This window comes from Antedon bifida, chromosome 5 (genome assembly GCF_963402885.1).
Source record: "Antedon bifida chromosome 5, ecAntBifi1.1, whole genome shotgun sequence".
Lineage (NCBI taxonomy): Eukaryota > Metazoa > Echinodermata > Crinoidea > Comatulida > Antedonidae > Antedon > Antedon bifida.
The window spans coordinates 2,557,368-2,571,016 of record NC_136230.1 but is presented as its reverse complement, the minus strand read 5'-3'; the positions used below and the strand labels follow the sequence as shown (position 1 = coordinate 2,571,016).

Below are 13,649 nucleotides of genomic sequence, written 5' to 3'. Positions count from 1 at the left end.
CGTTTTTCTCGTATAAACAAACAAGCAAAGGTGGCTGAATCCCACACGAAAGATAAAAAAAAACACTACTACAGAAGAATATAAATACAGTAGTACAATGAATCGTAATTTATTCATCTCGACAACATTTTAATTAATTATTTTTAATTTACAAAGTAAAAAACCGAGATAAAAAAAGTATTCATTAGCTACAATCAAAATTAACTACAGTACTTTACGTATATACAACTGTTTTTATTTATATTACTGTATTTTTGATTAGGTTATATTTCAGTAAAAGTAAACTAATTAAAGGAATGTCAAAGGTCACCGAGACCTGGATTATCATCATCCTAGGTTAAAGGTCACAGACACCTAGATTATCATCATCCTAGGTTAAAGGTCACGGACACCAGATCGTCATCGTCATAGGTTAAAGATCACGGACACCTAGATCATCATCGTCCTGGGTTAAAGGTCACGAACACCTAGATCATCATCGTCCTAGGTTAAAGGTCAAAGACACCTAGATTATCATTCTAGGTTAAAGGTCACTGAGACCTAGATCATCATCGTCATCATCGTCCCAGTCCGTGACAGACACTAGCGAACTTTTTGCCGTACTGCCTTCACCGTGTGTACTAACTTTATCTCCACCTGAAAAAAAGAAGCATTTCAATTGGTGACCTCTGTAGTAACACAGTTATTTGATAATGTCAATTGCGTTTGACATTATTTGCGTTTAATAAAACTACATCTGTGTTGTTTATCTGTGTTCTCAATTAATCATTTGTAATTACTTACTTATATCTTTGTTTATCTGTTTAAAAATTAATATTTTAGACTCACCTTTTGAAGATGATCCCCACATACTTGTACCAAATGTGTTACTGGAAATATCTGTATCTCCCATCTGTTTTTTCCCACCATTGATTTGCCCTGTCCTAGGCCTAGACAATAAAGACACATAAAACGAATAAAAAAACCTCAAATAAATGACACAAAGGAGTAAAATAAACAAAAGCAAAAGAAAGAAAAAAATGAAAAACTGGTTTTGAAAAAAAAAAGCGTTTTCGAAAAAAATATACAGCAAAAGATAGAATCCAGTTCAGGAGAGTTTTATTTACAAAATTAGATTGAATAAACTTACGCTGCTTGTGGTTTTGATTTTGGAACAACCTTTTCACTTTCCTCAATGGAAGAAATCAGAAAGCTATCCTCATCGTCACTATCAAACTTATCAGGTATCGTCTACAAATTATGAACATATTTGAAATGGTAAAAATAAATGTATTTGTAAGCGTTGCAGTTTCCTAGGACTGTAGATCTGTAGGTAGTTCAGGTAGGCATAGGTTAGCTTAACCGGCTTAAGTTTGCGTGCTAGAAAAGTGACAACCAGCAAAAAAAAATTTTACCTCTTTGATTGGCATTGATTGACGGGTGATTTTTTTGGGTTTTTATTTATTTAGGCAAATTGCCAAGGATTACCATAAGTGAATTCATTCACTCTCCTTCATAAAGGTGGCAATCCTGTTCACAAGACAAACATATACATAAGATGCCCTACATAAACAAAGTCTTATAACAAGTTTTTTTAGTGGAGTTGCAAACTGTTATTAGAAAAAATCCTGACATATGACAGGACTTGAACCCAGGACTCTTGGATTGGTAATCATGCATCATAACCATCAAGCCACAACTCTACTACTAGATGTGTCATTTCACTCCTCCGCATTTAGTGCTAAACAAAGTTCAAAGTTCAGGTTTCTATTACTTACTGGTATTTGTGGTGATGGTGATCTACTTGCATCTCCTGTAACTGGCGGTCCGAGTCGGTCTGCACCGGCCGTTCCACTCATATCAACTCCTCCCACTGGCTTTGTGTTGCCTTTTCGTCCACTCAATTGGAACTCTATACTTCTAGCTAGCTGATTGACATTTTGACCTCTCTTTAAGATAAATAATATTTTTGCTTGTATTGTGGTATAATTATTCTAAGAATTACCAAAGACCAAATCGAACAATCCACTCACAGTACAGTACATACATACATTTAAACTGACACTTTTTCAAGTTCGAGATTAATGATCATGAAAAATGAAAAAAAATGATAACTGATTTTGTGAATAATTAAGCAGGTTTACTTACAGGATTAGTCACAAAGTTTGCTGTATTCTGTCCCCCAGTGTCACTTAAACTATCCAATGTCAAGTCAGGTGACTAATGAATATTCATGCAATTAAAATTATAACCAATTAGATTAATGTGAATGGTATGAAATGCAGGTTAAAAAAATAATAAGGTTTTTGTTAAGTAAGTACTGATACAAGAAGTGCTAAACATTTAATATGAATGCAGAGTGACCTCTGACCCGTGTCGTTGGTTGACCTAGAGTGAGTGAGTGAGAAACCATGTCACAATGTCAATGTCACATGATGTAAATAGTTTCTAGATTGTTACAAATCAAAAGCTACTTATTTACCTGAATGAACTGTGGCGAGGGACTCTGTCTGACAGCTGACTTGGGTCTAGATTTACCCCCAACGGTCTCTGTCTTACTTGGACTTATTTCGTTCAGTTCACTGACCTCGTCTGAATCCCAATTATCACCATCCATCGATGTTATCTTGTCCTCGTCCTCACTGGGGGGAAACAATTCAGAAAAGCTTTGTTTGTTTATTTGTTTTATTGTTTCTCTGAATGCACACATAACATTTACAGTGAAAAAACAAAATTACACTAGTTAAAAAAAAGGTGTGCAAAAGGAGGCCAAAATAAGCTTAGAGACAAACTTTAAATCATGGGTACCAGATTAAAATTAAAAAAATAAATAAATAAAATATTGACGGTATAGTAGTCCAGTTTACAACAACATTTAATTTTACTATGAAAATCAGAATCGCTAACATTCAAATTATAACAATTAAACAACAAAAAAATAAAAGATAACAAATAAAATACCTTGAAAAACTTTCTTCTAACACTCTTCTGTCCCGTGGCAAGCTGTTGCTACCACCTACATCTGATGTACGGGGAGCTACGGGTGGAGGCTGCATACTCCTAGAAATAACAGGAGGTGCTGTGTGTTTTGTCTTTGGCACCCCATACATGCCATGGCTGGCAGAAGGCTTTGGTAGTGAAGCTGTGTTGGATAGTCTTGGATTATATTTGGCAATTGGAGATGGCGATCTTGGAGGCAGGCTAACAGCTATGGTAGAAAAACAATTCGTTTATTTGTTTATTTAATAAATATTCTCCTCACATATATTAAAAATACATAAAATAATAATTTTATAAACACGTTCGATAATATTTAATAAAAAAACATAGTATATGTGGAAGGAAACATATTAATGTCAACATTTAACATTTTTAAAGAAAGTAAAAAAAATAAAAACGTACTTGATTTAGGTCTACTCATTGAAGATTTCTTTCCTTTTCCTTGATTTTTCATCATTTCATCTAATTCTCGTCGACACTTTTCACGGATGTCGTAGAACTTTGGATATTTTTTCGCAAGTTGCTGTCTTTCTTGCTTCAAGTTTTGTAGTTTATTTTCTAATGAATGTGAGGAAATTCCCTCAACATTCTGAAGTAATGGAATAAATAAAATGAGAAATCGCTTTAAACTATTTCAATGAAATCCTATTTACCGTTTGTTTGTGCGACAGCCCAATTTATTTAATATACGGTCAAGATAAATAAAAAATAATAATTTTAGTTGAAAATAAAACCGTAAATAAGGTCAAAACCAGAAGAAAAACAAGTTTCCTGTTAGACCTTATATTTGATAAAAATACAGATAAACGATAATTATATGTTGTATAAGAATGAAACACATACATAATGGATAGTGAATATTGTACTAAGGGAGAAGGTACTGTATATGTAAAGTGGTCTATTCAATATGTGGTTTTTGGTAAGTTTTTGGAAGCAGACAATCAGAAAACAACAGTACCTTGCCGGATAAGGACTATAAACTAAATAAATCTGATTCATGTGCACTTTAAAGAACCTAATACATCTTTCGAGACAAGTAGGGGGTTACCCCGGTGTACTAGTTCACACACAGCCACTGTCACAAACTCATCATAATACTATACACTGGGCTCTCTGGGAGAGCAGTCTTTGATTGAAGAGGCTACCCAGTATAAAGAATAAATAATAAAGAATAAATAATGAAAAATAATGAATACCTTGCCTACTCCTTTTTTCTGTAGATTTTTGGTAAGTTCGTTGTCGAGTGTTAACTTCATCCCATCGAGTATCCTCGTTCTGTTGGGATGTGAATCTATATACAAATCAAAATTAATAATCATTTACAAAAAATGAATTGGATACTACACATTTTTAGTGAAAAAAAATGCTGTTTACAAATATAAAATACAGTTTAATCCACAGAGCAACTCATATTAAAATAGTGTAAAATGAACATGAAGCAAATGTAGCAAGGATAACAACTAGTAAACATAATATACTGTAAGCGACAATTATTGAGGAATAAAATATAAAAGTTATCTCAGATATGAAATGAATATTAATATTATGATATCAATATTATTATTTAGATCAATTTTGTTATATCAATATTGTTTTTATACATTTATTATGATTATTTGTTTTCTGATATAAATACGTTTTTTATGATATCAATATGTTTTTTATGATATCAATATTGTTATTATGATATCAATATTGTTATTATGATATCAATATTGTTTTTATACATTTATTATGATTATTTGCTTTCTGATATGTTTTTTATGATATCAATATGTTTTTTATGATATCAATATTGTTTTTATACATTTATTATGATTATTTGTTTTCTGATATATGTTTTTTATGATATCAATATTGTTTTTATGATATCAATATATTCTTTTTAATATGTTTATTAAGATATAAGATTTTTTTTCTGATATCAATATGTTTTTTCTGATATCAATATTGTTATTACATCAATATTGTTAATTATAATATCAGTATTGCTGTTATGATATAAATATTGTTAGTTTTAATAATTCTCATTCAAGAAGATAATCTACCTAAAGTCATTCTTTGTTTTTTCTGTTGCAAAGAAACTGCTGTACTCTCATCTTCTGAAGAAAAGCAGACAAAATACAGAAATACACAAACATTTAATACAAAATTATATACAAAAAATAGAGAATACAACAATAAGGCTGGAATTTATCAATCTTTTGCTTAAGTCAAGATACAGTACTGTAGTAAAGTAAGTGCTTAAGTTAAAATTTGGGCTCTATTTATCAAATCAGTTTGTTTTATCTTATGAAATGGACTTAGTCATTAAAGACTAAAAAACAAAAATAAATTTACTTAAAATTGACTTAAGCAAAATCATTGACAAAGAGGAAAGAAAGAGAGGCACGACTTTAGCTTTCCACTGAAATAAAAGAATTCAAAACCCAACACCAAAAAAAAAATATATAAGAGGAAAGAAAGAGAAGCAAGACTCTAGCTCTCCACTGAAATAAAAGAATCACAACCCAACACCATAAACAAAATAAGAGGAAAGAAAGCAGAGAAGCAAGGCAGGCAGAAGAAGACTTTACATAGCCAGCCTCACCATCCTCATCATCTTGGGTTGCGAGCATCGAATCTTCTAATGTGGTACCAAGCAATACAGGAGAATCAAGTGCATCTTCCATTGCTTTTAGTTTTAGGGTTTAAACATGTTTTCTGGTATTATTATATTTCAAAAATCATTAATTTAAGTGTACGGTTGTACAGCGTTTTAAAGCTATTATAGACCAATCCAAATGATAGTTTGGAGAAAACATTAGTAAAGTTATGTTATTTTAGTTCAACAAAAAAGTAAAAATAATATGTTAATATGTATTATATATAATATGTAAATGTAACATATTTGGAACCAGATTAGCTTATTTAATACCATTTTTATTATTTGTTTAAAATATTAACAAAATCTTTAAATTTAAGTAGTAAAAAACACTCCTACAATCAAGATTTTTAACAAATAAATAAAATTAATTATTTTTACCTGAATCATCATCATCCTCTGTCTCATCTTCTGTTTCACTTGGCGCTTGGGTGTTGATGACTGGAGGTGGCGATAGAGTATGCCTTTTAACATCCTTTGGTTGGGACATCTAGTGACATTTCAATTATGGTAAGTACACAGTAAAACACTTTCAAGACATTTAAGTATGTATATACAACATATTATGCTGTATATAACTTTCTTAATACTATGATGAAATGAAAAAATGACAAACATGTGAAGATATTTATAAATATGAAAATGTCATAAATCAGGAAACGTAACTAACAAACTAATTTTCTGATAAAGATTTATTGAGATCGATAACATCACGTACATCTAATTTTGGTTACCTAATACTGTACCACAAATGAAAATAAGAAAATAATGATAACAACGAATCAACTGGGTTTACCTTTGACCTTTGACTCCGACTTGCCTCCACTTCCACTTTTAAGCTTTGAACTTGATCAACTGCTTGTTTCTAAAAAAATAACAAAAACATTTTAGGAATAAAATCATTCATACATAAAAAGGTTGATTAATATTAACTGATTTTTTGGAAATTGTTTCTAACCATTTTCTTCTGCAGTTGAGTGATTTCAGTTTCTTTAACCTTAAGTTCTTTCTCTTGTTGTTTGGACTTCTGAAATAATTAACAAAAAACAACAATTTAAGGGAAATCCTGAAAAATTATACTGCCTTAAGCGAAATACTTAATATTTAATTTATTCCAAAAAGCCTCCAGAAATGGAGATACATTAAAATTACAAAGCAAAACATTAATATATACAAAACAAAGCGGAAAAAAATTCAAATCTTAAAACGCCCTCAATAAGAGTATCAGATAATTATGATGGTCATAAGTGTAGGATATCTTTAAGTACAGTTGTAACGGTGTCACAGACACAATTCAGTTGTTTTTTGGTTATTTATATCAATAATTGGTGAACACTGGGATATTAAAATTTCTTAGACTTCAGAAAATACCTTTTTCATGGTAAGCATCTGTTGTTCGTAATGATTTTTTATCTCGTCTTTACTGCCCTCTCTTTCTAAATCCATCATTGTCTGAGCGTCTTCCAACGCCCTCTCTAGGTCATTTATTTTGTTTCGATATAATTCTTTCACTTCTTTATTTTTTTCTTTCCAGTTCTTTTCCTGTTTTTTCATTTCTTTATGCATGCTACTTTTCACTAAGTTCACCTATCATAAACAAAACCATTTATATTAATAACAAAACATGTGTTAAGCTCTGTCTACACTATCAAACTTTATGTGACAAGAAAATGTGATGTGCCCATATATGGACATGATGATGATGTCATATCACTACCATATTTGGGCACTTCACACTTTATTTTTGTCAAACTAGTTTAATAGTTTAGACAAAGCTTTACTACAGTGCCTATAAAATGTTGTTTAATTGCAACAAGGTCTTTATCCAACTGCCATAGTTATTTTAGAGTCATAATTATTCTACAAAAAATTAAGTACTAATAAGTATCTTACTTCTTCTAGTTGTTTTTTTAATTGATCAAACTCTTCCTGTTGTTCATCTAATTTTGTTTTATATTCAGCAATGTCATCATCATCTTGTAATGTTCCTAGCATTGATGCTTTACCTACAGTATACATAAACGAAAATATAAAATTGAAAAAAGTGGTCTCTCAAGATACAGTCGGTACAATATTCTGCTATGGCAAGCCAAGTATGCCAAAATTCCTCAATTCATACCAGTGAAATGCCTCCAAAACCATCGGTACAATATTCTGCTATGGCAAGCCAAAAATGCCAAAATCAATTCATTCATATCAATCCAAACCATTCAGTACGATATTTTTCCTCTGATATATTTTTTTGAGAAAACAACTTATACTTATAAGTAGCGTTGATTGTTTCATACAGCTTGTTGTCAACTCCTAAAGTGTACAGTTTGGTTCACGTTGACGTGCTCACATTTTTGTCGTACAAATCTATCATTACTTACCATGTCTTTGCTGCAGCTCCACTAAAGCATGCTGGGATTCCGAGTATTTTGCGTTTATTTCTTTCAATTCACTCATAAACATGTCACGTAAGCTGTTTATTTCATGCTGAAATTAACAAAACAAACAAAAAACTGGTCGTGAAAAATGTCAGCCCGTATCCTGGTGAACATTGATTTCTGTGGACTTATAGTTCCAGTAATGGCCATTTTTTTTACACATACTCAGTATATCTTGCAAAGGGTATTTCAGGAAAAAAAAGTGGATGATGTGATGGAATATCTATACAATGAAAATTCACAATCTGTTGGGGTTCACTTACCTTTTGGGCTTCCATTTGCTCCTGTCTAATGACATCTAGTTGCCGGATCTGTGCCTCCTCTTGTTTAGAATTCTCAAAGGCCACCTAGCAGAAAAATGTTACCACAATGTTACTCATATTATGTATACAAAACTGTAGGAGATGGAGCTGCAGAAGGCATGGGAATATGGTCTAGGAGATTTGGTATTTGGTAATAGTATTTAATATATAGTACCTTTGGTAATGGTATTTTATATATAGTACTTTTGGTAATGGTATTTTATATATAGTACCTTTGGTAATGGTATTTTATATAGTACCTTTGGTAATGGTATATTATATATAGTACCTTTGGTAATGGTACTTTATATATAGTACCTTTTGTAATGGTATTTTATATATAGTACCTTTGGTAATGGTATATTATATATAGTACCTTTGGTAATGGTATTTTATATAGTACCTTTGGTAATGGTGTTTTATATATAGTACCTTTGGTAATGGTGTTTTATATATAGTACCTTTGGTAATGGTAATTTATATATAGTACCTTTGGTAATGGTATTTTATATATAGTACCTTTGGTAATGGCATTTTATTACCTTTTCAGCAACTTTTTCTTGGTAAGTTTTCTTCTCTTCTTCCAACTGATGTTGTGTCATCTTCAATTTGTCTTTTAATTCATTTAATTCAATTTCTTGTTTTTCGCTAATTTGTTTAAATTTTGATTGTACTGATGATCCAGTTTCAGGATGTTTGCGTTCGACGTGAGACTGAAGATAACCGATATGGACAAACGCTTTTGGACAGTAGATGCACTATATAGAAAGAAAATCAGTAAATAAATACAGCGATTTAAAATAACAAATTATAATTTTAAATCAGCACAAACAAACAAAAAAAACTAAAGGTCTCTACACTATCAAACTTGATGTGACAAAAAATGTGCCCATATATGGACTTGATGTCATATCACTACCATATTTGGACACATCACACTAGATTGATAGTGTAGACAGAGCTTAAGTAAACATTCATTACTTTTAAAAATAATTATGTTACTTAATCTTACACCGATTCTAATTTTGAAAATCCTAAAATCTTAAATGCAACTTTAAACTGTAGAGGGCAGTCTAACTAATTGTCTTTGCTCTGAAAACTTACTTTATGATAGTTGTTTTCATTGGACTGTATAAAGCTTTGTTGGCTTGCTAACATTTTTTTTCGTCGTTTATTTTCTTGCTTAACTTGTTTAAGTTCTTCTGTTTGTTTGCTTATTTTCATTGTGACGTTGCTGTGAGCTTCAACCATTTTTGCGAGTTTCTGTTCTAAAGTACCGACAACACTTCCAAGATGCTCCTGAGAAATCTAAAATTAAGAAATTGAAAAAAGGAGGTGATAACTCAAGTCTTTCTAAAGCCTTGTCTACACTATCAAACTTTATGTGAAATCAACCTTTTTTGTCAAACTAGTTTCATAAATTTTTTTTACAATTTTTTAAATTCAGATAATATTTATTTAGATAATAATGAATGAATATGTACAAAATAGAAAAAAGATATTAAAGTGAACATAGATAAAGCAGTAATTGGTAGTCATTATTATCATGGATCCCTTCTAGAAGTTAAAAACTTGTCTCGTAGGGACCCACAACAAAACACATAATAATAAAAATAACCTAGAATATATAATTATATAATTTAGGATAAAAAATTACAGTATAACAACATAACTAACATCTTCGTGAAAAAAAAATATGTATACATAAATTATAATTCCAGTATATATATAGTATATACTATATATACATTATATATAGTATAGATTAAAGATTGCAATAATAAACAACAACTAATATTTTGTGTAAACATAAGTAGTATATGAGTATAAATAATGATAATAAGCATATTAACTAAGCAGTATAATATTTAGATATATAATGATTCTTTAACTTTTTTCGGAAAGTAAATAATGATATTGACGTTTTGATATTGTAGACAGAGCTTAATACTGTAGCAATTTTCACTGAGGGCAGCAGAGGTTAGTCTGTAACTACTGTAGGAGCTTACATCACCTAATCTCAGTTTCTAACAAAAAATACAGTTAAAAACGTACCATTAAATATTCAATGATCATCTGAGCTAATTTGAATAATTTCACAAAGGTCGGGTCAATTGAACGGAGGTCAAGCTCCTGGTCAATGTTACAATATGTTACATGCTGTATATTCTGCTGCAGAACGCTCCAATCAGCATCAGCTTTAATTCGATCAACATCCACAGCAGCTGTGTATTACAAAAATAAGAGTTTATATATTATAATATTTTGTGTCACCTTTCTGGTGAACAAGTTTTTTTCATTGCAAAAATAAAAATTTTATTATTATTATTCAGTGTTTTTGAAGCTGGATTAGATGTTTCCGTTAATTTTATGCCGTTTTACATTATTCTCAGAATTCCCTTGATTAAATTTTAATAGGTAATAATAATAGGTATTTTTCTTTTTTACAAAAGTGGCAAAAATCATCTTTATTTATGAGCTAGACTGGTTGAGCTAGACTGGTTGAGCTAGACTGGTTAAGTTAGGCCTATTTACCACACCTTCTATTGGATAACAAGTTTTAAAATATTATTACAGTCAACTTTCTTAAAACTTTTTGATACATTTTTATATACAAGCACAAAGGTTTTCAGATAGCTGACTCATACTCTATGGTTTTGGCTGCTGTTATTATTATTACCTATTTTGCGCCAATCTAAACGCTCAGTCCTACGTGAAAACCGGAAGCTTCTCCGATTACCAGGCCCATGACTGGAAGACTGTTGCTGCTGCTGACCATTACTTGAAGTATAGTATTCACTTTGCATGTCGATTCATTCCTTTTGGTTCAACTTTCTTGAATGCTGAGAATTAATTATTATTTTAATATGATGGCATTCATATATTAAATACACTGTTAGTAATATTACAGTATGTTTTGTTAGTGATGCTAATTCAAGTCTCAATTAAATAAATCCTAATTTTGTATGGTAAGCTAGTTTAAAACAGTTAAGATGAACGTATCTCTCTCCAACAGTCAACTATGAGACACTACCGATTTTTAATTAAGTATATTTGTATAATAGTTGTATTTAAGTTTTATATGTTTTAAATTGAATGTTGTACATTTTTCTATTTTTCATTTTGGAAAAAGAATTTTCGATTTTATTTGTCCAAATAAATGCTGCGAGAGTTGTTAACCGAGTAACAAAAAGAATTGGTAGCTAGCGCCTCATGCATAGTGACCGCTGAATACAATACACAAGAGACACGAATGAAAGCATTTTTTTATGATCAAATGCATTCGATTCTGGAATACGATTTGAAATTTGAATTTTACTAGGCCCTAGGCCTAGGCTAGTTTCTGAAATTAAGCTTTGATTTGAAATTTGTAATAATATTATTAAGCAATTCCAAACAGATGGCTGCTCTCTCTCTCTGGTGATTTGTTGCTCTGGTGTGTATCTGGTGGTGTTTGGTAGGGCCCGTCCTAAACTGCCCTAGGCTACTGCCTACCTTTCTACCTAGTAGCCTCTAGCTAGTAGAGGGGAATCCGTAGAGTAGAGTAGTAGATAGGCCGAGCTAGCTAGCCTAGGCCTAGTAGGCCTAGGCCTAGGCTAGTTAGTTAGGCTTACCTTTAGTTAGGCGGAGGGAGGCGAGCCTAGCCTGCATAAAATATACAACGTTTCCTACATAAAGTAGCGAACACTCCCAACACACATTAAGGTTTTAGAGCACAAGTTTTAAATACATTTTTAATTGCAAAAAAAACTAAAAATACCTTTTAACTGCCTAACAACAAAAGTTGTTGATAACAAAAACTCAAAACTATGTTGATGTTTTTTGCGCCCTCTATTGACAACACAATTGAGAAAAAAGAGGTATATTCAGAGCGTCATTCTGACGACTGGAGCATTCTCTACTTCTCTACGGAGCGCCATTTATGCCTTTATTAACTTCAATAATAGAAATAGTACTACGGTAACTGCTCAAGTGGACCCAATTTAGCAACAGGGTAGCACAGTGATATAAAATAGAAATAAAAGTCAATACCATCTTCTCCATTACACCTGCACAAACTCATTTGCATAACAACGCAGGGCTTACCAAACTGTTTAAAATAGCTACAAGGTCCCCAGAAATGACACCTATAGTATTTTAAAACATGATATATAAGAGTCTTCACTACCCCACCATGATTGGGGCTGAGCAAAGAAAATTTTGAAAAAAATATTTATTGAAATATGAAATTCAATATTAAGTCTCCAGTTAAGCTCACCATGGTTGGGGCAGAGCTAAGAATGAAAGCTTAGTCCCCGGAAATTATGAAACGAAATATAAAAGTCTTCAGGACCAGCCATACAATGGGGATTGTTTCCCAAGTGTGAGACATGCAATGCACGCGGCCGTGACGGTAATTCAACAAAACAAAATTATGAAATACAAACAGAGCTAGCGCACAAAAGCCTACATTTTAATATTTCTATAATTTAGAAAACAATTAGATTTATCATATCACCTTTGATAATTATAATGTTAAATTTCAACTATCCAGATGCGAATTTTAGGTTGAGTTTTAAAAAAACTCGACTTCATATATGCTTCAATTTCGAAGATCTGCTTAAAACATATTTATTTATTTATTTATTTATTCTGCCATAAACTTTTATTCACAACATATTAGTAGGCCTACAATACAATTATCTTGCATGAACGGATATTTAAAAATACACTATAATGTGTAACGGTAGAATTACAATTCTAATGTAAAAGATTAACAAAATAAAAATTGAACAGTGTTGTGTGTTGATCGCGAATGACTAACAATACCGTCTTTCCCACAGCACATGTGCACACTCATTTGCATAACAAACGCACGGCATACCAAACTACGATGAGATAAAATTAATTCTCTTCTAAACACGTAACGAAGAGAATTAATTCTAATTTATATCACTGTGCTCCACTGGCTCCAAGTTGGGTCCACTTGAGCACAGTGTATTAACATACGAAAAGATATTAAAATTCCGTAAATTATTTCTATTTTATATCACTGTGCTCCACTGACGCCAAATTGGGTCCACTTGAGCACAGTGTATTAAAATACGAAAAGATATTAACATTCAGTGACTTATTTCTATTTTATAATGTGCTTCCCTGGTACCAAATTGGGTCCACTTGAGCACAGTGTATTAAAATACGAAAAGATATTAAAATTCCCTGACTTATTTGTATTTTATATCACTGACTCTAAATTGTGTCCACTTGAGCACAGTGTTTTAGCATACGAAAAGATATTAAAATTAGTGACTTATT

At 31.4% G+C, this 13,649-nt stretch overlaps 1 protein-coding gene across 7 annotated transcripts; it reads right to left on the bottom strand.

Annotated features, from left to right (window-relative positions):
* Positions 1-296: 296 nt before the first annotated feature.
* LOC144842865 (uncharacterized) lies at positions 297-11,187 on the bottom strand. 7 transcript variants are annotated; one of them, XM_078699424.1, is made up of 23 exons: positions 11,035-11,187; positions 10,410-10,579; positions 9,459-9,662; positions 8,897-9,112; positions 8,316-8,399; positions 7,996-8,101; positions 7,517-7,629; positions 6,995-7,210; positions 6,582-6,650; positions 6,420-6,488; positions 6,005-6,113; positions 5,570-5,653; positions 5,028-5,081; positions 4,176-4,270; positions 3,382-3,568; positions 2,941-3,187; positions 2,462-2,621; positions 2,128-2,199; positions 1,758-1,928; positions 1,130-1,230; positions 829-929; positions 488-636; positions 297-411 (listed from the first exon to the last, which is right to left on the bottom strand). In XM_078699424.1, exons 1-22 carry the CDS (start codon positions 11,159-11,161, stop codon positions 524-526), a joined length of 2,868 nt encoding a protein of 955 aa, XP_078555550.1. In that variant the 5' UTR covers positions 11,162-11,187; the 3' UTR covers positions 297-411; positions 488-523. The 7 variants fall into 7 exon arrangements, with proteins under 7 accessions (XP_078555550.1, XP_078555549.1, XP_078555551.1 ...); XM_078699423.1 differs by having other exon boundaries at positions 375-636; XM_078699425.1 differs by having other exon boundaries at positions 375-636; positions 5,028-5,078.
* Positions 11,188-13,649: the final 2,462 nt, after the last annotated feature.